This window comes from Hippocampus guttulatus, chromosome 7 (genome assembly GCF_054856545.1).
Source record: "Hippocampus guttulatus isolate MCC_2025c chromosome 7, RoL_Hgut_1.0, whole genome shotgun sequence".
NCBI lineage: Eukaryota > Metazoa > Chordata > Actinopteri > Syngnathiformes > Syngnathidae > Hippocampus > Hippocampus guttulatus.
Window position 1 is genome coordinate 6233401 of NC_141267.1, and position 26630 is coordinate 6260030.

Here is a 26630-nt window from a genome sequence, read left to right on the forward strand (position 1 = left end):
GATTCCCAACGTCATTTTTTGAAATGAGCGAGGGTACGACTTGAGGGATTTTGAATTTCCTGTTTTCAGTGGCTCATGGGAGTGCTTTTGTTTTTTTCTAGCCTGTGGGATTTGACACCACCGCCTGTGTCTTACACACAGCTGTGGAAAGCAAAACATGCGAATGGATGTTGGTCAAACTTTTATGTCAGTATAATTAATCTCATTACAGGATTTACTTTAATCAGTGGTTAATCCATTTTTCTTATTCCTCCCACTTGTAAGAGGAGTGGCAGAAACTACTGTATATTATATAAGTGAAAGCACTTTTTTTTGCTCTTATTTGCACTTTCCGTCCACCGCCGTGTTTTTGCACTGAAGCCAGCAGGTGGCAGTAAATCAGCACTAGACACCTGAATTGAGTGCGATATCTGTACCGCAGAACCGCCGACGCTATTTTTGAAGCAATCATAATGGCGCCCACCAGCCACATTTGACAAATGAAGACAATCAAACGGCGTATCCAAAAATAAATAAATAAATAAAAACAGCCTGGACAAAAAAATATACATATACAGTATTTTCACTTTTAACTAACTTTGTTAGAAGGAATTTGGGGACAATGGGTTTCAGTTGTTTCATCATGAAAGAATTTGGCCAATTGTGGACATTTCATTTTTGGACAAAATATTACATGTGACTTTCATCATTGAAGCACTCAAAATATCCTATAGGTAGCTATCTAGTGATGAACACATTGTTTATCCTTGAGGCGGGTAGCGTCATCTCCGAGTCTCTGTAACTCCCTAAGTGTCTTTTAAATTTCATTAGCTTGTCAAGCACTATTGGCCAGGCTCAGCTCCAGGCAATTTCTCAAAATCTAAGCACCACATCTGACAATTTTCAGAAGATAGACTGTACTCCTTCTAAGGTTTAGAAATCCTGCCGGCTTTTTCATGTGTCAAACCTTTCATTAGGGTGTCCCAGAACCAAAAGAAAGATTGACAGTAGAATAATAAACAACGTGGTTGTACATACAAAGCCTTTATTTTGTACTTATATGAGAATGAACAATGCAAATATTTTGCTGAAAACATTACCTATGCAGGACTTTAATTTTATTTAATTCTCATTATTTTGGAAAGGGAAGCTTAATTCAATGGGCCCTATTTTGGGTGGACCAGTGGGCGACTGGTTAGTGCGTCGTTCTCGTAGTGCAGAGGTGCAAGATTTGATTCCGGCTACGGCTTTCCTGTGTGAAGTTTGCATGTTCTCCCCGTGCCTGTGTGGGTTTTCTCCAGGCACTCTGGTTTCCTCCCACCTTCCAAAAACATGAATGGCAGGTTAATGGAACACTCTTAGTCTAAATTGTCCCGAGGTGTGACTGTAAGCGTGAATGGTTATGTCTATGTGTGACTTGCGATTGGCTGGCAATCGTTTCAGGGTGTAACCCGCCTACTGCCCGAAGACAGCTCCGATAGGCTCCAGCACGCATGCGACCCTCATGAGGATAAACTGCTTAAAAAAAATGGACGGATCGATGGATGGGCCCTATTGTGGTAGACTAGCGCCAGTGCGCTCGCCATAAACACAGGCATAAGCATAAGTCTTGATGCATTGTCTTCCGACAATTTGACCGCAGAGAATAGTCTGGGCTCACCGTAAAAAGGGGAGCTTTGTCATTTTATTGCCGAAGAAATGGAGTCATTCAGCGCGTTTGTAAATTTGGTAGACGTACTACGCGTTATATTTCTGCCTTGCCCCCCAGCGAAATATGACACCAGTGTGGGACATTCTTTCTGAATCACAGTGGAAATCAATTCATTGACATCATAATCACTTTCATATTCTATATATATTTTTTGTAACTTGCATCTTTATTATTTTAACAACATATAGGACCATACAAGTCTGCACATTTGAATACAAAGGGTTTCGTATATTTTCACCCGTAGTTAGTTTCCACAACAACGTCCATGTATGGCTGCGAAAGTCTTTTAACATAGGAAACAACAAAATAACGTGCAAACATGTGACAGAAAAAAATATATACAGTGTGTGTGTATATATATATATATATATATATATATATACATATAAAATAATATATTGTGATCAACAGTGACAAGTGTCCCTCATTTTGGATTTATATCCGTAATCTACATTGACTTCTCCTGATTTGTGGTGTCATTCTCTCATTCATTTGTTTGTTTGTTTTTTATATTCCTCCCATTTTTCCCATCTCGTTTTAAACTTCCCTACTTGGACCCTCAATATGTTTGTGAATCTTTCCAGCTCAGATATTTCTCCCACTATTTCCAGCCATTGATTCTTTGTTGGCGCGTCAGTTTTAAACCATGTTATTGTTATGGCTTTCTTGCTGACAGCCAGCAACACTTTTATCAAGTACTCATCTCTCGTTAGTACACTTTCTTGATTTATATTGCCTAGATACATCACTAAGCCGGTCTTTGGTATTTCATAGCTGATTATCTTCTTCAGTTCTCTCCAAACCTCTTCCCAATAATCTTTCAACTATTCACATTTCCAAAATATGTGTGCATGATCTACAGATTTTTCTTGTCCACATGACCGCCAGCACTCATTCTGCCCTGGTTTATTATTATTATTATTATTGTTATTATATTATTTTATTTTTTAATATCACCACCGTCACTATTGTGTATGTGTATGTGTGTGTGTGGGGGGCATCATTTAGTGTCATTCAAAAATACATACTTGAGTTTTGGGAGAAATGCTGGTGGAGTAGAATTTACATTTCACTACAGAAAGATGATGAAGCTCGTTATCCTGCACGACATTCTTACAACAACAGATCTGTGTTCCAGCACAGTATTCATGAATGAATGTGATGTCCGCATGCATGCCCACATCTGCCACATTTCCCAAAATGTTGACACACTGTTGGTGCGCAAAGGAGCAGGCAAAAAAAAAGATCTGGCTTTATTTAAAAATGGTCTTGGATAAACTGCCCCTTGCTCTCCCACTGTAGACCGGATATACTGTTAATCGTCCAAATAGCGGATACAAGGATCACCCCGGCGACTGCACAATAATCCCACATTACAGCGCTCATGCTCATGAATCCATACGAAAGAATGTCCTTGCCTCTTCTGCTGTCACTAGTGCTTCGCTCGACTTTGCCAAGCAAAGACACGAAATTAGAGCACGGAGCGCAGTGTCCAAGAGCCCTTGGGTCATTTCACTCTGCTCTGCCAGCAAGTACAGCAGGCATGCACTCGCAGCATATTTTCCAGCCCTACTTTTCTAAAGTCGTCTGGCTCGAGTGATCAAGCTAATAGTCATGCATGCAGTGCGTTGATAAGGAGCATTTTCTACGAGGGTTGTCACCATAGATGGGGGACTCGAGTCATCTGACTTGACTCTTGGTCAGGGGTCAGCAACCCAAAATGTTGAAAGAGCCATATTGGACCAAAACAAAAAACAAAAAAATAATTGTCTGGAGCCGCAAAAAAAAATAAAAGCCTTAGACTGTATTAGCCTTATAATGAAGGCAGCACTTGCTGTATCTATATGAGCTATATTAGCCTACTATCAAAATGACTTAAGTCGGCGACAAATACACAATGAGCCTTCATGATTAAATGTTTTTTTCCCTGCAGTGCATCTGGAGAGCAGAGGTGCACAACCATTTTTGACCGAATATCTACTTTTCGATCAACCAACCTCCCGCGATCGACCCGTTACCGCACAAGCGCGCATACGCACGCACTTACACATGCATGCCATAATGAGCAACAGCCATAACGGTGGCTACGATGAACAAGGCATGGGACGCACTTTTGCAGCGTGCTAACTATCGTAGCTCACGTGTGCCGTTTAAAAATGCTTCTCTCGGCCCCCCAGAATCCCATTCTTTGCCAGTACCCTCGGTGAATTGTACATGAAACACAGTTTTTTTACAACAGCCACCTGACTGACATCCCGCCCTGCCAATAGAAACGCATGTCGCAGGCTATGACGCAAATCCTCATTGACGGAAATGTTGAAATTTATTCTGCACATTTTTACAGCATTGGAAAACGTTAAGAATGTTTGTGTCATGTTTTTCCTCTGATAGAACTCATATTAAAACAAAAAATATATTTCCCTCCCCCATCTTTTTCAATTTTCAAACATTTTAGAAAAAGCTCCAAGGAGTCACTAGGGTGGCACCAAAGAGCCGCATCCGGCTCTTGAGCCACGGGTTGCCGACCCCTCTGCTCTAGGTAGACTGGAGTTGTTATTTCTAGGACTTGCGCCTTGCTTGCCAAAAACGGGAATTACATGACTTGGTTTCGAAGAGACTCGATATGACTTCTGACTTAGACTTGAACAAGATGACTTGCCAAGTCCATCTTGTTCATAGTTCTGTCAAATCCAATTTTCCATCCTATGCAGTTCACCAGAATGGACCAGCGAGTGAGATGTCTGCAATCATAGTGCAAGTCGAAGCCCGGATACGTTCGCCATCAACTCCTACATGCGAGAACCACTTTGCCACTCAGGGTTCACGCTGGGCTCTTTCCCTCCTCTACTCTTCCCCCGGCGCCCACCAAGTGCAAACCAGGTGCCACTTCGCTCACCCACGCCTTCATGCTCTCAGTCCCAGCGAGCATTTTCCACTCTGTACTCCCACCCACTTCAAACCGCTCTGACTCAATGGCTGACAGGCTCAAACACCGACAGGGCTCCTGTTTATAAAATTTGGTGAGGGACAATCAAGCTTTTCTACTTCATTTGTACAGCGTAAGCCAATTACACTGTATTTGGTTTAATTTGCCCAAACACCTTCAGAGATGCAATTTGGATAGTGATTTGGAGCAGCTTCAGTTGGATTTGCTGTTTGAATTCTTTTCTTGTTTTGAGACGGAATCCCTATGGGCAAATGTGAAAACAACAGTCCTTGTCTCATCGGAATTATGTTCAACACTAAAAGAAGTGATTCATGCATTTCAAAAAATCAGCCTGTGTGACAGGCAAGTCCTTGCCTTCTTGTCAGAGAACAACTGCTCAATGATTCATGTCCTCCAATCTGTCAGCATCATTCACACAAGATCTTGTGTGAATGCTAATATCCGCTAATATCCTTTTTGGATGCCATTGCAGCGTACAATATATGATTCCCGTGAAGAAAAAGGAGAGAACTCGCCAAGCGGTTAGATGTGAATGTAGTTTAAAAATGACATCGTGGGGAAAATGGACTTGTCAACGTACTGCATACAAATAGTTGTCTCTGGAGTGCTTGCCCAAGTGTAAAATGAACAGATTAGTGTTAATTGACAACATTAGCTGTGTTAGGCAGGTGATGTGGATGTGGTGGTGCTGGGGTTTTGTGTTTTGCACACATTCAAACTCGAGCCTCCTTTCCTTTTGTTTTCATCAGGCTGAAGAACAAATTAGCAATTGATCCGAACACAAACTCTAAAAGGACCTGCCTTTACTATTGAATTCTCACAGTACATGTCAACCAAAATAATGACTTTGACACCATAGCAAGCAACCAACATAACCAAGAAGACTTTTTTTTTTCGCATACAATCCAGATTGATGGTTTCATGAAATTAAGTGCAAGCATAGACCGGTCTTGTCCAACACATTTATCACATGAGCAGGAACAAACCTAAGTCTCAAGCAACGTTTAGAATTGTAACGAAGAAGAGATTTTTATGTCATTCTGCTTCCTAGATATGATTTGAAAGAATGGACCATCAATTGCACTATGTAAATGGTGTCGGCCGTCAGTGACAATTAAATCGCTGTCCTGGGTTCCTTTGAGACCTCCTAGATGAGTCGTTGCTATGTTCTCGGGGTAATGTTTGTCAGCTGGCCACTCCTGGTAAAGTTCATCCATCTTCCATGCATATTGTCAATTTGTGGATAATGGCTCACAGCTTGAGGAATTACTTTGTAGCTCATTTCAGACTGGTAGATGCCTATCACTTAATTTCACATCTGTAGTTGGATTTTTTCACCGATTGGTGATTTACATGCATGCAGTCATCCTGACTCAACCTCCACACCGCGCTTTGGGAACTAAAGCGAGATCACGGTTTCCTGTTACGAACCGCACTGTGGTGAATCAAACCCATCTGTCCCTCTCTGTGGAAACATGGCTCTGTACGTTGACCATTTCTCCATTGACTGCTGCATCTTCTTCCAGCCCCTTAATACAAACAGTCCAAAGACAGGTCAGTTAGTTGGCAATGGGAGGTCACGTTCACCCACCAACCACTGGGATTGTCTGGACCCCGATCTGCCAAGAAACACTAGACACAGATGGCAGAGAGAGAACATGGAGGCTGGAAGGTGGTGGGGCATGGGGGGGGGGGGGTGATTTCAATATCTCTTGACAGACCAGGGTATAATTGTGCTGGAGATATTTGTAAGTGGGTTGAAGTGTGCTTCCTGACATGTTAGTGGGCCTACATAAGTGTGAATGTGTGATTCTGAAGTGTTTTTGTCAGTCAGACAGCCTGCAAGAAGCTGCACAGACATTGTGAGGGCTCTGCGGGGAAGCAGTGTTCCCAATGTTTGCCAGGAGCAGCTTTCCACCCTCTGTGGGCAGGCATGCTCGGTCGCTTGTTAGGTTGGCATTCACTTCGTGACATGGTAAGAGAGGAGTGAAGCGCACAACCATTCATAGTCACATTATCGGTAAAAGTAAACAGGAAGCTCAAGTGGTTTCCCAGTATGGGAAGAAATGTGTTCACTAGACTCCACCACAATGATAGCCATTTTTCTTTTGTCTAGAACATTGTCTAAAACGTGTTATTATTGTAAATTGGGCTAAAGGACCTCCTAGGACCTGGCGTCCACACATGTGTGGACAAAAAATGCATCTCTTTGCAAGAGTTCGTTTTAAGAAAACCTCAACTCAAAATATGCTCCAATGACATTGATCACACAGTCGAGGCACAACATTAAATGGCAATGTAATAAAGGAGCAGTGTAAGAGTGAGGGGTTGCTGCCTGCACAAATTAGTTGCGGGTGTCATTATGGCATCTCTTCAGATGTGAACCTGGCACATCTCTTGTATATTTTGGGCCCGTGTTGGGTTCATTTGCATAGTTATTTAAGGCAATTTGATTATTTGTGAATGTAGGTTGTTTCACGTTCCGTGCAAGTAAACACATTTGTATTGGAAATGTGTCACTTGAATAATACAGGTAAATAGACAGTCACAAAATTCATATATAGGCATTAAATCAGAATTGAGCAGTTGGACCTGGAGTGTAACTCTCAAAGGACCTGGGCGTGTCACGATAATTGCTACATCGACAACTCGCGGCCATGTAGCATGTCACAGCCCGCTCGCCAACCTGCGAGTTGGCACTCACTCACACACGCACTAAAAACTAAGCCCGCCGTTCAGTGTGCGGGCTTTAGGATGGAACAGCTTTTTGAAACAGTTTGGTTCGCACGAGTACCCTCATATCGTAGACGCACACAACTCTTTTTTTCGTTTATAAATGAGCCGCAGCAGTGTATAGTCGCGCTAAGAATAGCCATGTAGCATTAATGCTAGCCGGTGCCACCATGCGCATTGGTTTATAGCTATCATCTACGGTGCTCTTTTTATCCTATTTCCTTGCTTGTATGTGCACCATAGGTTCTTGTAACATTTGATACACCCCAGCAGGAACTTAAAGAGATTGGCGACCGGCACAAAATACTTGTTTCGAGTGAACAGAATTGACAGCGAGACCAGCGTACTGAGGCTCTCGCTCTCCAATGCTAGTGCATTGAGGGAAATCGTGCCAGTCTATGTGCGTCATGTAAGATTTATTTATTTGGGCTTTTATTAAGGGAAGTGTTGCTCAGATCAGGAAGAAAACAACTATTGTTTGAGCCAAGGTACCACATTTTCAGGATAAAAATTTCACAGGTACCAGCAACAACAAAAATATTTTAAAAAAGCATGAATGATCTAGAAAAGTAATGTTCTTGGCTCCTCTAAATTTAGCCACAAATATACTTTCTCAGTCTGAAATCTGGGTTTGTTTATTGAACACAAAGTGGATATTTTTGTTGGGTGAATGAGACGATGATAAGACATCACATTTTACTCTGCCACTACAAATATTACAGTACGTGCATAGTCATACTGTGTGAATATTTGTTGAATTGCAATATTTTTAACAGAGGCTGAGTCACTTCTATTGACATTTTTAATCCAATATACTTTTACTGTTCATTGTGAATGCTCAAACTCAGTTATTACTAGTTTAAAAAATGAAGCTTGTAACACAATCCAACTACAATAATATTAAATGTAACTTGATTACTCTTAATTACTTTGGGATTACTCCAATCCCATATATGCTAATAAATGGGAAAAAATACAAATAACGGGGATAGGGTCCAGGCCAGGCCGGTCCGCATATCGTGAAAATAAGTGAACAACTCTTGTCCATTCATATGCATATTTAAAAATATAAAGATAGATGATAATTCGACACTTTATTCATCCCATGAAGGAAGGCAGATTTGCTTGCTTCCTGAAGTTGTTGTTTTGAAGAGTGAAGTGAGAAAATCAGGATGAAAGGGGACAAATTACGCTTATGAAGGCAACATTTGCTGCTGATAGCGGTAGCCCCAAATCACAGCTCCCATCTCACACACACACACACACACACACACACACACACACACACACACCGTAATTGTGATACAATGACGATGCATGGCGTCAACTGCAAAAAAGGAAAAAAAAAGACACGCTTAGTGATTTTTATTGTTTATGTCGTGTTTAAACAGTAAAGGTTTGTGACAAAGGGTAACACTTGACTGACGTTAGCGGCTACCAGCTTTAGCTCAGCCAAACATAGCCGAACCTTCGAAAGCTCACCTTTTCTTTGTTAATGTCATTTAAGATAAATTTGTCTTTCAGTGAGTATGTTCCAAACTGCTTTCTTCTGTGCTGCCTGCTTTCAAACCGGCAGTGTTAGGAGGACACGTCACAGAATGTTCCCTCACCTCCTGTCTGCTCGCAACGGCTGCGTGAGTGGAATCAAGTGGCTCATATGAGCCAGACTCATTGTCACAATTTATCAACGGGTTATGCTCAGGCCTCAAATAAATAACCGAGCCGATGGTGTGGAAATTTCAACCCTGCAAAATAATCCCCATTTTTATTAAATCCACCTGCAATCCGATTACGATTTTTTTTCTGTAACAGAATACCGTATTTTTTTTGTGCGTGTTGTATTCTGAATATGTAACACTAGTAAATGTATTCCGTCAAGTGAAAGATAATTGCACTTAAAAAGGATGGACTTGAATGATTTTTGCTCTAACATCATACCATATGGTTTATCTTGAAGCTTTCTGGGAAACTATATTGTCTGGAAAAATGTGTTAACGTGACATGCCTCCATGTCTATTTGACCAAATAATTGCCTTTCATCAAGATGGCTTTGTTACTATATATCAGATTTTATAAGTATTGTTTGTTGGGGTTTTTACAGTACAGTATACTTAATATAATTCCCTGACATGTGGGAAAGGAGAGCCACAGTGGCCAATGCACTTTTCAGCCATTTATTCAAACTTGGGACATGCCCGGAAAACCTCACCAGGGAGGTAGCCAGGAGGCATCCTAATAAAATGCCCGAGCCACCTCATCTGGCTTGTCTCTGAGTCCATCCTGTTCATGTCCAGTCTATGACTGTGCTTCTCACCTTATCTCGAAGAGAAAGCCCCCTGCGAAGGAAACTCATTTCGGCTGCTTGCACCCACAAACTTATTCTTTCAGTCCTATTGTGGTTGTATCTTGGGGGCATCCTGCATAAAAAATAAATTCCTTCTTTGTGCACTTGGGTCTCTGTGGTGTATCGATGAAGATAAAAAGAGTAGAATAACTGACTAACTTTACATAAATTGTTTTACACAGATAAGGAATAACATCACCGTGAGTATTTTGTATAATCTGTCTGTATCGTGTGTGTGTTCCCACAGTGTTTGTGTGTGAATATTTGTTATGTGAAGAATGAAGCTGAAGCCCTCCATGTGATGCCTAATGCAAATTTATTTTGAGAAGGTCAATCGGATTTTCCATTCATAACTAGCATTAAATTGGCAATGTTTCTAACAGCGAAGCGTTTCTCTATTTAAAAATACAACGTGTAATACTTTTCGTTCTGAGGTCTAAACTGCTTAAAGGATTCTCACGGAGGATATTCGTCGAATGCTTGCTGAGTGTGCATTCACAGCACAGGTACTTGCATACACGTACTGCACCCCGAGGCACATATACCGCGTTTTTCTTTGATTTCAATGTATTTATGATGGTGAGTCAAAATCAAAATCACGAGGACTGTGTGTGTGTGCGCGCGCGCGCGAGTGTGTGTTCGCGTGCGCTCGTCACTTTCATCTTAATTACGCTTGACAAAACCAGTCTCCTTCTTTATATTCTCTTTTACTATGTTTTATTGTTTTTATATTTACAAGCTACATTAAAGCGGTATTCAAGTAAATGTTTTTGGGAGGGGCTGAAACGGATGAAATAATACAACGCAGCAAATTTTATTGTGTTCATTTTGTTGTTGATTACCGTATACATTATACTGTATAAAGGATTGCAATTTGGGTATAAATTATTGTTTAGCAAGTTTGTCCAGTGTTTTTTTTTTCTGTCTGAGTAGCACGCGCACGCTCACGCACTGTCAGTCACACACAGCCGCGCAGTTCACTTGCTTGGCACCTGCTCGCAGTCTCTCGCTCCTCCCGTTCACTCATCCAAAATGGCGGCAGCGCCATCCATCCAGCCGCCAAGCGTCCACACCACTTTAGTCCGGGAGAGTGCACTTTTCTCGGGGATGGACAGTCCCGGGAACCAGCAGCCAGAGGATAAAGATGTGGCGGCGGCGGCGTCAGCGCAGCCCGCGCCGCCGTGGACGAGCCTCCGTGACTTGCCCGAGCTGGAGCCGGAGGAGATAGAGAAGAGGCTCGCTAAAACTCGACAAGGGCTGAGCAACAGGCGGAAAATACTCATCAAGAACCTCCCGCCCGACACGACTAACCAGGTATAGCACTTTTTCAAGTTGACAGCTGACGAAGTCAAAGTAGAGCGGCGCGGTTCAAGTTGGACCACCAGATTTTATGTGCGTCCGTGGGGCGTGCGTAATAGTTGACTTGACGCTTTTCGTCCCGCTACTGATGAATGATGTTTCATTGATTATGTCATTATAGGTCAGTATTGCAGAACTGATGTGTTGAGATCTTGTTCGTGTACTTACACGGAATGCCTGCCTGGGAGTGACAAGTGCCAAAACTGTATTTTAGTCCAAAGGTCGTTTTGTGGATGCCCTACCATACACCTATCTCTTGAGTTTTCACATTCCTGTAATGTACTTCACAGGCTTCCATTCCAAATATGAGGCACGGTCCTGTCAGTTTTTAAAACAACTAATTCAACCAGGGGTGGGAACAATTTTTTGCTCAGATGACCACGTTTAATTTTCAAAATGGACAGATGGGCCAAATCCTCCCACATTCCAAAAAGGTGCATGGTAGGTTCTGGAACACTCGAAACTTTAGAGTGTCAAACTCAGATCCTGGAGGGCCGCCATTCTGCATGTTTTCCATTTCTCCCTGTTGCACAACACAGCTGATTCAAATGAACAGGCTGATATTAGGCTTCTCAAGAGCTTGCTGATGAGCTGATTACTTCAATCAGGTGTGTTGCAACAGAGAGAGATGGAAAAGATGGAGGACGACAACGCTCCAGGACCAGAGTTTGACACCTATGTTAGTCTAAATTGTCCCTAGTGTGAGCCCGAATGGTTGTTCGTCTGTGTGTGCCCTGTGATTGGCTGGCAACCAATTCAGGGTGTACTCCGCCTACATCCCGAAGACAGCTGGGATAGGCTCCAGCATGTCCATGACCCTTGTGAAGAAAAGCGGATTGGAAAGTGGATGGCTGGATGGATGTAATGTTTTGTTTTCCTATTTCAATAAAATACTGTATTTACAATGAATTAAGCAATTATATAACAAGATTAATGAATTGTAAGTACTCTTTATATGAACCAATGTTAAGACAAAAAGTCAGCTAAATTAATGGAGAGAATATTTTAGGACTCTGTCATACTAAATGCTAAGTGGGCTGAAAAAAAACCCAAAGTGGAATGTACGTACCCCCAAGGCTGTACCCCCAGGGCTGTACTTTTCCCACCCTTGACATTTTTGATGTGAAACGAATGTCTGAAATTCCTCTCATTCGGACTACAAGAATTACAGTATTCACATTTGAGCTCTCATCTTTGATTTTTTTAAAAAAATGAATTGTTTTTTTTCTGTTGGATGTCAGCATACCATCGTTGCTAGAGTGTGCTGGGATTTGTGCTGATCCATGCAGAACAATTTTAATTGCATGAGGAGAAAAGGTGTTGTGATACAATTTGGGAGAAGATCAAGTCGAATGCCTTTCTCTGCATTCTCCACCATGTCAGTGTGTCACAACCATTGTGATATGTGTCGGGAGCCTGTGCAGAGCGGCATGATGTCTGCCCTGCTGAATGTGCACATACTGTTCAGTCTGTCCAAATATTTAAAGGAGAAGGTCCGTTTTTGATCTTGAACGCTGTTACTGACTGGCTGCAGTACTATTACTTGGGACAAGCTCTTATCCTTGTTTTTTCTCTCTCTTATTTACATGTTTGTTTTAACCGATCTTGTGTAGCTGCTTGCTCCTGCAGTATAATGGATCTGGATGCCTTTTTCTACCAGAACTGTTTTGCTGTTGGGAATTTTCTATACTTGCTCTGGGGTGATTGGTATTATGATTTTTCTTTACAGTGGTACTTCTACTTACGAACGTCTCTTCATACAAAATGTTCAAGTTACGAAATGCCTCAACAGGAAAATATTGCCTCTTGTTACGAAAGAAATTTAAGATGCGAAAGGTTAAAACAGTCTAGGCTGCTACTTGCAGCTCAGTTTCCTGAACACAACATACTTCTAGCTGTTCTGCCAATGGCTATTCCCGAGCATCTTCCTGGCATCCCATTGGCTCGGAGGGACCTCTACTGTATGTGTCGTAGATAGATAAATAGATATGTGTCTATGAAGAGTCCGAGTCGGGCCATGAGGCGTTCCGATGTGAATCACCCAGAAAAAGTGTTCACCGGGACGGCGATCGCTCACAATGCTGATGTTTGCCTTGGACATTTTCGAAGGATTGTTAAAAGCGAACAAAAGCAAACGTCCTTCGATCAGTTCTTTACAAAACGCCAGGTAAATAGCACTTCTGAGACAGAACATGCACTAAAGAGGGTAAAAAAACGATGAGGACACAGTTAAAAGTTAAATGACCATCATTTTTATTCTTTACTCTGTTTTATACATTTTGCACAACTCTCATTTACTGTGCAATAATCTAATTGTAACATGTATTTGTTTCATATTTAGATGCATTTTTATGCTTTAGAAAACATTCATGTCTGAATTTTGGGGAGGCTTGGAACGGATTAGGGCATTTACATGGAAAACGTGTCTCTACTTACAAGATTTTCTAGTTAGGAAATTTCTTCCAGAACCAATTAATTTCGCAAGTAGAGGTACGACTGTATTTTAGAAATGCACTCAGACTTGCTAAGGCTTTAGAAGAGCAAAAGAGAAACGAGAACAGAGCAAAAACAGCAAAGAACAGTAACTGTACTAAACAGTATATGATAAGAATAACATTCCATCGGATTTGGATTCTAATTTGGGGAAGGTCGTGCTACGCCCTGTGAGGAAGGGATGCAACAAGTAAAAAAAAGGACAGGATGAAATGGAGTAGAATTGGTACAAGATAGGACTGGGGTAGTGAGCTCAGGAGTGCTACCGGCGTGTGGCGTGAATCTGTGTGCAGAAATAATAAGAAAAAAAACCCCACCTGTAAAGAAGTTGAGTATTCTGATAGTTTTGCTAGCACATAGATAAACCGGCTTTACTTCTTTTAGCCACTGACTATGTCCTTATTGGTTGCATGTTTATTTAGTTTACTTCTTTACTTGACTTGAACCACTGCTGCTTTACAGCCATATACAAAAGTATCACCTTGGGATACTAAAATAAATAAAACTAAAAGTCACCAATGATGTAATTGGACACTCGCTTGACTTGTATGCAAGCAGCTTGGGCCGAATTCCCATTCAGTGACGGTGCGGATGTGTGTGCGAATGGTTGTTTGTCTCGATATCTGCCCTGTGACTGACTGGCGATCAGTTCAAGGTGTAGTCCGCGTTCCACCCCAAGTCATCTTGAATAGGCTGAAGCACCCTGTTAAGGGTAAGCAGTGTTGAAAATGACGAATATAACATAGCATCATCAAATTTTGTTCGAATGATTGACATTGAAGGGTCTATTTGGTCATAAATGACAAAGAAAACCAGCATCATTAACAGAATCCTCCATGAGGTTATTGATTTATGGAAGGATCTCGTCATGGTGCTACATAAACTGTAAGCTGTATGATGGAGTGAACATCCTCAGCCTGACTCCATCTGCTATTCACCTAGACTCGCTGCCCCATTAGTGAGAGCTTTATTCATTTACTGTACGTGTGTGTTTTGGCTTGAGTTAGTGTCGGATCCATCTGTGACTCTCCACATTACAGGAAGCATTCGGGGAATAGAAATGACAAAGAATAGTGCAACAACTATGGTGGGTGTGACTTTTACTCTGGAGCGACTTATGTGTGAAATGATGAACACATGATATCATTTCACGTTATTTTCACGTTAAATGGCGAGAGGGTACTCTTGGCCTATGTTGATGATTTCCACATTGGCGGTAACAGATAAAAATAACTGACGATGTCTCTGACATAAGCGACGTAGAAGAGGAGTTCTAGTTCGCGGAGTTCTTGAAAAGTGACGCAGAGGATGAAGATTTCTTTGGATTTAGTGATTTGGAGTGACACTGATGGATTGGCAAACTTGTTAGCATGTTCTTTATGCTATAGTTATATGAATAACTCTTAATACGTTACATGAACATATCCGGCACATTGTCAGTTCGTTCTTTATGCGTCATGTAACGTTAGCATATCGCACACTTATTCAGCCCGTTCTCTATTTTTATTTATTTTTTTGCCTTTCAAGATGACATGTCTGTTCTTGGTGTTGAATTTCATCAAATCAATTTTTCCCCCAAAATGCGATTTATACTCCAGTGTGATTATATGTTTTTTACTTCATTATGCATTTTATGGCTGGTGCGACTTATACTCAGCTTATACTTATAGTCTGGAAAATACGGTCAACAGAAACCTCACAAAATTTGGGACTGTGTCAATGAGTAAAAGATCCTGACCTCTCTAAATCTCTTTTTTTGCTGTCAGCACTCGTACTTTTCAAGTGCCGGCTACTGGCCTGTGTGGGCTACCTTACATGGCCAGTCCTGAAAATGGACAAGCCTGCTGTTTGCTGTGAGTGGGCTTGAAAAAAGGAACATATTAGAAAGCTCTCACGTGGTGTTGTCCGATTGCTTTGTCACTTTGTAAATGATCTGATGCATAGCACTGAGTGTCTTTTTTTCTTCACCCCCCCCCCCCCCCCCACCACCATCACAGCAGCTGTGACACTTTCTTCTGCTGTTGCAGACTTCATTCCTTTGTTTCGATTTTTAATTGTAGCCCACCAACACAGTGGCAATCCATCCGAGTGCTTAGGTTTCAAAAGGTGACAACAGAGTAGAACGTGCAGTGCTAGAAAACAACTCTAACAACTGGATTTCTAATGGTCTTTTTTTAATTTATTTTTTTATGGTTATACTGCGTGCAAAACATCGATCTGTAAAAAGAAAATTGCATGTTGTTGTCGTGGTTTAGCGACATTCTCAACCACTACCTTTTGTTACTTTCCTGATCTGTCCAAGGAGCGCTAAATGTTTAAAATCCTTAATTATATTTTAATTGTCATCTACTGTATTATTTCTTGCTTGGCTCATGATGGTGTGGCTAATGTTCTCTTTCCTGTTTCAGGAGGTCCACGAAATCCTGAAAGACTATGAACTTAAGTACTGCTTTGTTGATCGCAATAAAGGCACAGGTAAAACTCACGCACAAGACATACATTTATTTTTGGTAGACATAGACATACCTGTGTAGTCCAAGCTACGGCACATTCACAGGAAGAACGAACAATTTCATGTTTGCTCCCATTTAATGTTCTGAAATGTATTAAAATGTTTGAGGTTGCCTCAACACAAATGTGAACCAAATTTTGGCAGGCCTATGTAAGCATATTTGTTTTCAGGCTTTATTTCAACAAAAAGTGTTTAGTCAATTAATTTGTTGCATGATCCGTATGCATATATGAGAATACATTGCTGCCAAAATTTTCTTTGTGACTTCGAGTTAATCAGCAGGATGAGCTCAAGCTCTTCGAACCCACCATGGTTGCCAAATTAGCAACTTTATCGCTGCAATTAGGTGTTTATTCAGTCTACAGTGTGTATGTTTACTGTGTCACTGTTCGCTGTATTCTTATTTTCTCTCTCTCTATGCTTAATAATCCACCCATCCATTTTCTGATCCGCTTATCCTCACAAGGGTCGCGGGGCATGCTGTCTTCGGGCAGTAGGCAGGGTACACCCGGAACTGGTTGCCAGCCAATCGCAGGGCACACTGAGACGAACAACCATTCCCACCCACACTCACACCGAGGGACAATTTCAAGTGTTCCATTAACCTACCATGCATGTTTTTGGAATCTGGGAGGAAACCCAAAGAAAATCGATGCACGCACAGGGAGAACATACAAACTCCACAAGGGAAGGCCGACGCGCGAATCAGTCACTCACCAGGCCACCACAAAGAATCAAATAAATAAATATATAAAACGACTCATCAACTATTAAATAAGTTGTCCACAATTTTGATCGTTAACGTTGTTGTGACTTGTCAACTATTCGTGGCAGCCTGGTGCCCATAATGACATATATAGGTATGTATGTTTTCTTATCAGTTTCATATATACAGTATGACAGAAAGCAGTAGTTCTTGCTTTATTGAAAGAGTTTTTAAAAAATTGCCTCCCTCACACAGCCTCTTTAGTGTACTTACATAATTAGAATAATAGTGTTTAATGATGGTTTGACGGCATTTTCTGTCATATTTATAAATGGTAACGTACATAGTAAAAATTGTCGTGAAGCTTGATTTGGAGAAAAATAATTGGGAATCAAATCAAAATCGTAGTTTCTGTAAAAAAAAAAAAAAAATTAAAAAATACAATCTAGTCTTGTCCTGAAAATCGTTCAACCCAAATTCAGACCCTCTCGCCGCTCTGTTTCCAAAAAGCAACTTGCAAGAAATACTGTATAGTGACTTTATCTGTTGTTACTGAAGACTTTGGGAGACCCTGAGACTCCTTCGCAGGAGAGCAGGAGGTATTCCCCTCTGTGAACACAATTGGACCTGCCTCAAGCCTCCACTGGCTTGTTGTGGGAATGGGACTTCTTCACCTGATCGCTGAATTGTCAATTTAGTGTGTAGAACCATATATGTGGTGAATGCACTGATTGGACATATCGCCACGACTCTCACTCGTAGAAAACAAAACCTCTGGGAATGACTTAGAGAAAAGAGTTGGACCATTGCATAGTAGCCTGTAACCTGCTGTAGAGAAAGAAAGCATTTTGACAGTATACAGGTAGACCGCATTAAAATGGCAATTTGTTATTTATCTGTGTGTGTGTGTGTGTGTGTGTGTGTGTGTGTGTGTGTGTGCATATATATATATATATATATATATATGTATGTGTGTGTGTGCCATTATGTTTTAGAATCAGTGAGGGTGATTTCCTTGACTATGAGGTCGAAAGGGAGCATAAAGTCAGCTGAGTTTGCTCATTATGCAAATCTATATCGCCCCGTTCATTCGTAGATTGTAATTTATTTCTCAAAATGTTCATAAAATCAAAGTAACATTTCTTAGCAGGATTTCTCTTTTTTTCTTCTAATGCCACAATAAGGTACACATGCATGCATGCTCGTGTGCGCACGCACACTCGCACAGACCCCCTGCCCTTAAAAAGAGTTTTCCTTTCCAGGGAATTCTTGCAGGGTAACTATTTTTAGTCACCAGAGCCAGTCCAGCAACACCACCACCACACTTAGATTAGGAGACATAAGCTATAAAGAGCTAATGCATCACGCCAGCTCATTGGGCCTCTACTTTGGTTTGCTAGTTCAGGAAGCAGAAGGTATAATAAGATGGCAAACAATGAGTGAATGGGCATCCCTGACTTGGCGTTGTCTTCCAAAGCTGAATCTAATTTGACAAGAGAATTTCCTTACCATTGCTTGGTAAGAGGAATGGAGTAAATAAAGCCCACTGTGGAAGGACCTCAAAGGCGGGCAAGACTACAATCCTGTTGAATGATTTGAACAAGTAGCACCTATGTGATGATGTGGAAAACATGAAAATGAGAGCGGTTGCCTGCCTACATGAAAAATGAGCAGTTTGGCAGCTACTAAATAGCTGTGCAGTTGACAGACCTAAGCAGCAATCAAAAGTGCCATCTTTCAATCAGACACATTTGTATCAATTATGTTATACTCTTTGTAGGAGCATAAATTTAATTCTGTTGTTTACATTTTAAGATGTACAGTATTTTGGCGGCTATTTTTCTGACCCGGAAATAAGACTCACTTAAAGCCCGCCTCTATCCGCGTGGCTGCCGCCTTCCTTCCATGACATCGCCCAAAAGCTGTTGGCCACTCACAGCAACTTTTTCCTGGATACGCTTGTCGGGCATCCTGCTGGCTGCTCGGGGAAGTGGCTGTGTGTTTAGTCTGCAGGGGCGGTACATGGGTGGCTCTTCACTTTTTGACGTATAAAAGTGAGGACCCAATTGTTTTCTTGGATTGACAAGGGGCCGCTGCTTACAGAGGAGGAATGGTGCTGTCCTTGAAGAGGAAATAGCATTTGAACCTGGCTAAAAGCTAAAATAAATAAATCAATAAAAACAGTTGCGGCCCGGTAGTCCAGTGGTTAGCACGTCGACTTCACAGTGCAGAGGTACCGGGTTCAATTCCAGCTCCGGCCTCCTTGTGTGGAGTTTGCATGTTCTCCCCGGGCCTGCGTGGGTTTTCTCCGGGTGCTCCGGTTTCCTCCTACATTCCAAAAACATGCGTGGCAGGTGGATTGAACACTCTAAATTGTCCCTAGGTGTGAGTGTGAGCGTGCATGGTTGTTTGTCTCTGTGTGCCCTGCGATTGGCTGGCAACCAATTCTAGGTGTCCCCCGCCTACTGCCCGATGACAGCTGGGATAGGCTTCAGCACCCCCCGCGACCCGAGTGAGGATAAAGCGGTTCGGAAGATGAATGAATGAATGAATGAATAAAAACAGTTGTGGGCCAGCGGTTAGCGTGTCGGCCTCACAGTGCAGAGGTACCGGGTTCAATTCCAGCTCCGGCCTCCCTGTGTGGAGTGTGCATGTTCTCCCCGGGCCTGCGTGGGTTTTCTCCGGGTACTCCGGTTTCCTCCCACAATCCAAAAATGTGAATGGTAGGCTGATTGAACACTCTAAATTGTCCCTAGGTGTGAGTGTGAGCACGCATGGTTGTTCGTCTCTGTGTGACCTGCGATTGGCTGGCAACCGGTTCAGGATGTCCCCCACCTACTGCCCGAAGACGGCCGGGATAGGCTCCAGGAGCCCCCGCCACCCTTGTGAGGATAAGGACGGATGGATCAATAAAAAGCATGATTTTCCCTTTCATATTTTTCTCGGTTCATTTTCTTTTTTATTTAGTTTTAAATATGACTGTAATTTAGAAGTACTCTCTTTTAACTTGTTTTTGTCCGTAAAGATGCTTTAAAACTATCATTTTAACAATCTTGATTTGGTTGGAGATTTTTTTCATAAGCTTTAACAAAATTGGATGTTTTGTTAAAAATTTTTACTGTTTTGGTTTTCAACGAAAACACTACTGTCTTAAATTGTAATAGTGTCATTCCTCTTGCGGGAAGTGCATGTTCCATCTGTGCTCATGAGACTGAGGCTATTTTATAATTGCTGTGAAGTCCGCACAGCTCCAGCGCGTTTCACAAAAGCATGTGTGTGTGTGTGTGTGTGTGTGTGTGTGTGTGTGTGTGTGTGAGAGAGAGAGAGAGAGTATGGATGGTTGCCTGTCTATACTTAATGTGCGGCGTGCGCTCTTTAAATCATTCCAGGATCCACCAAGCAAGAGCTCAGCTCGGAATTTAATCATTTGTATCGGCAAAGTTAGTTTGTTCCCCTTCGCAATGGCGCATAAATCTCTTCCGTGTTTGCATTAAAACGAGTGAGTGTACCTTTACTCTCACTGAGATGTAGTTCTCAGAGAGGCTTTGCCATGCTTCGTCACCTCATGACCATATCAGTTCCCACTCGGCCTCTGCTGTTGTACTTATTAGGTCATAATGATGCGAGTGTTTATGTCTGTCCTTTTCAAAGTGTCCTGCAGTGCACCTGTCATGGCTAATGTGCATGTTTCAGCACGCCATGCTGTGAGTGTGAACATATCCTCGTGTTTCCATTTGTGGTTCTGCTCCAGGCTGCTGCGGCTGCTTTGCAACACCCACCATCGCAATACACACGTGACTATCAGTTTTACTGTATTGTCTGCCATATTCTCCCTTCCACGCTTTCATGCTTTCAGCTTTCTGGTTTTACATCCAAACCATCTTTACCTGTAATATTTTTATAGGTGTCAAATTATCGCGTTAATTGCGAATAATTCATTACAATCATATTTAGCGTGTTATGTTTTTTAATCACATTAATCAAATTTTTATTCTCTAATTTTATTGTTTCTGTCGGTGGGTTGCCTTTTATAATATCCCTTTTTTGTGTTGGCTTCCTGTGTTCGAGTAGTTGAGGGTGGGAAACAATGGTCAGCCACAACCTGAAGCGGACATTGATTGGCTGTCATTATGTTTGGGCTTGTTTAGCATAAGCTGATTGGCTCCTGTTGGAGTTGGGGGTGCCAGGTAAGTAGCAGTGAGGAGAGGAGAGGTGAACATGGAGGAGCATGTGAGAGTTCACGGCCCAATGAAAGGAAAATTGACATTCCAAAAACCCCCTGACGGCACTATTGATAAAGGTAGACTGTTGTGCCTAATTTGTAAGGAATTTGCTTCCCACCAAAGCAGCTCAAGTTTAGCCTCCCGCATCAATGCAAATCACCCAGTCGCGAGTGCGGCCACAGCTAACGTTAGGACCGAAAGTGTTCGCCATATAGAGAGCCATAGCAAAGTTCTGCGCCAAACTAAACTCGAATAGAACACCCTGTGTACAAGGCATGAAGTCATCATAGCTGCTGTGTTCTCTGTAGCCTACTCGAAGCGACTGATGTTTATTTCAGAACTTTATTTTATAATGATGAACAGTGTTATTTCTGAAGTGCTGACTTACAGCACTGTGATTTAAGGGTCTGTTTTATTTATTTTTTATTATCTGAAGCAAGTTCACTGTTCAGTACTTGTATTGCTCATAAAGGTGTTCTTACTGGTTTTGATATGTTAACCCAAGCACTTTTTATGGACCTGAGGTTCGTTTTTATTTATATATGCCATTATTTGGAGATTTACAAAAACAAACAAAACAGTGATATTCCCCCTGGTGGTCGAAACTAAAGGTTGCAGGTAGCACTGTCTCAAATACAGCAGAAGGTAAATGGCTAGGACTGCACCTGTTCAAGTCTGTTTAAAAACAATAGAAGACGTTCTAATGCCACTTTTTTGTGATGTCAATCTTTTGATCTGCCTCAATAATGTAATGCGATTAAAATATCGATTAATTGATCAATTAATTACATATAATTAATTAATCTCATATTTTTTAATATCTTGCCAGCACTGAATATTTTATGTCCATCTCCCATTGTTTTAACTGCTTTTCGCATCATCTATGTTCTTTTCCATCCTGTTCACACCATACTGGATGCAGAATAAAAATATGACTTTGCTAAAAATGTACTGACATGTTTCAAATTGCTTGGTTGCAGCCAGTCTTGGAGTGAAAATTCAGCCAGTCTGCAAATGTTGAATTGTTCACTTCTAATGATCAAAGAGGCTAGTTAAGAAGAAGCACGACACTGAGAGCACTGAGGAGAGAAAATTAAAATACAGGGCGATCTGACCTACAGCTCCGATTCGCACCTAAAATCCCTGTTCACTAATTCTGTCGATGGCAGAGAACGTGTTCTGGTTGGATTCAAAACTTCCGCTTCTAACAACAGAAAACTTTCTTTTTTTAGTTTAAAATTGCTTACCGCAACTAGAATAGAGTGTCACGTTCAGCCAAAGGTAGAATCCTCATGGTTTATTGCGCCTTTTGTTGCTGTAAAAAGTAGATCCTTATCTAACCTAGCGATACAGCACACATTAGTTGTCAAGACTGCTACTTCAATTTCATCTTCTACTTTCTTCTTGTGGTGAGCAAATACTTTTGCTGCATTACCGCCAGTGACCACCTTGTTATCATCTAAAAGAAGATGGTGAAGAAGTATCTGCCCAACCGCCAAATACTGCACAGAAATTCACAATTTTTTGGGGTATCGACAAGGAGTTGATTTTCTTAATTCAAGCGTCTTTAACTGAATAGAACAAAACAATGTGTTGACGTTCAACATGGCGGCAGGGGCTGACCAGAGGCGCGTGATGTCATGGGGAAACTAAGAGTATTTATAGCGGTTATCAGTGGACTCTACTGCCTGAAATACAGTGCCTTTACATTTCTTGTGCTGCTGTTTCTGGAAGAAGCCTCAAACTCCCTTTCGTAATTTAATATGAATAAGGGCAAATTGTGTTTCCAGCTTATATATTGAAGGAATTCAAGATAAATAAAGTTACCATTGTTTAAAAAATAAAAGCATTGTGATGTGATGGCATGGGATTCAAGTTATTCACATTAGTCCATCCATCCATCCATCCATCCATTTTCTTATCGGCTTATCCTCACAAGGGTCGCGGGGCGTGCTGGAGCCTATCCCAGCTGTATTCAGGAGCAATAGGTACACCCTGAACTGGTTGCCAGATAGTTTCTTCCTTATTAATCACTTGTTATTCCAAAGAGATTCCTGACTCCACATGAGACCTTATCCTGACCTTTGGACTAACATCAAGGGTAATTATCATTAGGGCCACTTTGTATAAAACAAGAACAGTAGTCTCTTGAGGCCTGATTTTAATTAGTTTCTTCAATAAGGAACATACTGCAACTTTGGAAATGCCACCTTCGAGAGGATACAGTATTAACATTTGAATTCCTTCCCTTCCCAATGCCCAACTTACTCCTCAGAGGCACATTAGCTGTGCTCAAAATCAAAAGCCCTGAATTAACATGCTGGTCAATGTTTAGTTTTACTTCTCATGTTTTCTGTTTTTTCCTTTGCTGCCTACTCACGAATTGCAATCCCATTATTCATCAGGTTATTTTAAAGATATTTTGTGGTCCGGTGTCTGCTTTTCACTTTCAGCAAAAGCGCAGAATTTCACACCATCCCACGCTTCTCATGCTTGATTTTCATTATAGCTAAACGAGAGAGAAAACAGTTCCATCCCCTTATAATACCTAATGTGAGCTCGTACACTCCGTTAGAAGATTGGACTATTAGTGGAAGGCATCCAGACCTGAGTACTGTATGTGTCTTAGATGAGGCTTGAGGTAATATATTTAGCTGAAGGCAGAATCTTCAGGTTGAAATGGATCAGTATAAGAGATGAGCAAGACTTAAGAACAGAAGAAAAAAATGCTGTAGTCAATGGAGTATGACAGGGAGATGACTTCTGAAAAGACGATAGTGCACAATCAATAGGCGAGGCAAGGCACATTTTATACACAAGGCAACTCAATGTTTTTCACACAAGCAAAGATGCAACATCCTAGGAGCATTTACAAACACAACAGTTAACGACATTCAGAAGCTAAGCAGAGAAAACAAAAGTAGCTTTCACAAATTACTGAGTGTACATTGACACCATTAAAACACATTAACAGAAAACTTTGAAAACATTTAAAAATTTAAAAAAAGCAGTAAGAGTAGGCTTCTAAAATAGGTTAAAAAAAGATTTCAAATTGTTGAGAAGACCTGAACCAAAGGGGGAAAAAAGCTACAGTATGTTTTTAAGATGGATTTAAAAGAATTTACACTTGATGCTGACTTCACCTCATTTGGTATCTGACTCCATTTGTGTGCAGCATAACAGCTAAATGCAGCTCTGGACTCTGGGCTCCACCAATTGATCCAAATACAGTTGCCGTTTCCATAGGGGATTGTTGGTGAGGAACAAATCTACTCTATAGGGATGCCTTCAGTAGTTCACTTTTTAGACCTTCAGCTTTTACTGTATTTTCCGCACTATAAGGCACACCTAAAAGCATTCAATTTTCTCAAAAGCCGACTGTGCATTTTATAATCCGAGGCGCCTTATACAGTACATGAATCAATATTCAGATTTCTTGGACGTAGAGTTCTGTAAAGTGCTTTGGTTGCTGCAGCAGTTATGAAAGCGCTATACTGTATAAATAAAGCTGAATTGTATTGCATTCCCTTTAGCATAGCTCCAACTAGTGGATGCATAATGCAACCACAGCCACTATTGTAGCTTTTATTCTACGCGCTTTATAATGTGCTGCGCCGTATATATGAAAACAGTTTTGAAATAGGCCATTCATTGAAGGTGCGCCTTATACTGTACTCCATTCAAAGCACCTTATAGTGCGGAAAATATGGTACTTATCATCAAATGAACACGTATATCTCAGTCCATGGGTATTTTGAGAAGATGGATACAAAGTGTCGTTTTCACTTAACCAACTGCTGGGGATACGCATGGAAGTGAAATATTTTGGCTTTTCTGGTCATGATCTTGCCTTTGGGCTTTTTACAGGATAAACGAGATTTTTTTGGGGGGCTTTAATTGGTCATCCATCATGAGTTTGTTTTGTTTGTTTGGTTGGCTTTTTGTGCTCATACAGAAATTTGCTTCGGTTTAAATGTTCTCGATTTCTTTTGCCTTTAATTGTTCCTCCATAATGAGTTAGTTTTTTGTTGTGTGGCTTTTATGAACTGTTTGCTTCCATTTAAATACCGTTCAGGGTCAGTTCATCTCAAAAGTTGAGTGTTTAAAAATATGACAGCGGAAAGCATAACAGGAAAAACACCAACAGTTACAAATCACTGCCGCCAACATGTCTGCGTGCACATCATTAGTAATTCCTCTTTATAAAAGCCATCCATCCATTTTTGATACCACATGTCCTCATTTGGGTTACGGGTGAGCCAGATCTTATCCCAGGTGAGCAAGATGCGGGTACTCCAAGGCAGCGTCAAAAATCCTCGTCTCACCCCTTGGGTGGTGTCCGACCTCAATTCAGCTCGGGTCCTCTACCAGAGGCCAGGAATCTTGAGGGTTCTGCGCAGTATCCTTGCTGTTCCTAGCACTGTGCTTTTCTGGACTGGGATGTCCGATGTTGTTCCCAGGATCTGTTGCAACCACTCATCTAGTTTGGCGGTCACTGCCCCGAGTGTTCCGTCCACCACAGGCACTACTATCATCTTTACCTTCCAGGTAAAGGTGGCAGTAGGATATCTATCTATCTATCCATCTATCCATCTATCCATCTATCCATCTATCCATCCATCCATCCATCCATCTATCTAGATATAGATATATATACTGTATGTATATATCATATAGATAGATAGATAGATACAGTATATATGGCGGACCGGGGGTCCAGTGGTTATCGGGTTGACCTTACAAAGTAGAGGTACCAGGTTCAATTCAAGCTCCAGCCTTCCTGTGTGGAGTTTGCATGTTCTCCCCAGGCCTGCGTGGGTTTTCTCCGGGTACTCTGGTTTCCTGCTACATTCCAAAAAACATGCATGGCAGGCTGAGTGAGCACTCTAAATTGTCCCTAGGTGTGAGTGTGAGCGCGGATCATTGTTCGTCTCTGTGTGCCCTGCGATTGGATGGCAACCGGTTCAGGGTGTCCCCTGCCTACTGTCCGAAGACAGCTGGGATAGGCACTGGATGGATATATATATATATATATATATATATATATATATATATATATATATACAGTATATGGATGGATGGTGGCCCGGTGATCGAGTGGTTAGTGCATCGACCTCACAGCCCAGAGGTACCGGGTTCAATTCTGGCTCCAGCCTTCATGTGTGTTCTCCCCATGCCTGTGTGGGTTTTCTCCGGGTACTTCGGTTTCCTCCCACATTCCAAAAACATGCATGGCAGTCTGATTGAACACTCAATATTGTCCCTCGGTGTGAGTGTGGGTGCGGATCGTTGTTTGTGTGCCCTGCGATTGGCAACCGGTTCAGGGTGCCACCTGCCTACTGCCCGATGATACCTGGGACAGGCTCCAGCACACCCCACGACCCTTGTGAGGATAAAGCGGATCCACAACAGACTCAACAATACACAGTGTAATCAGGTCGTGATGTGAAATGAACTACGAACAAACATGATTTTAATTGTTATCTGTTATCTGATTCCAAACTCTACAATCAACTCAAAACTGAACACAGGCCAAATAGAAAACTGCCTCTCTTCGCGTTCATATGCATTCAACTACTAGATTTAACACCCACAAGGATCACAGCGAAGTGTGAATGTTTTT

General features: G+C 41.6%; 1 protein-coding gene across 1 annotated transcript in view; it reads left to right on the forward strand.

Annotated features, from left to right (window-relative positions):
* Window positions 1–10303: 10303 nt before the first annotated feature.
* Window positions 10304–26630, forward strand: part of raver2 (ribonucleoprotein, PTB-binding 2) — a 48256-nt gene continuing 31929 nt past the window's right edge. The window contains exons 1-2 of the mRNA XM_086116129.1: window positions 10304–11028; window positions 15975–16041. Coding sequence (XP_085972255.1) covers window positions 10747–11028; window positions 15975–16041 — 349 coding nt within the window. The 5' untranslated portion in view covers window positions 10304–10746. The remainder of the gene's footprint in view (window positions 11029–15974; window positions 16042–26630) is intronic.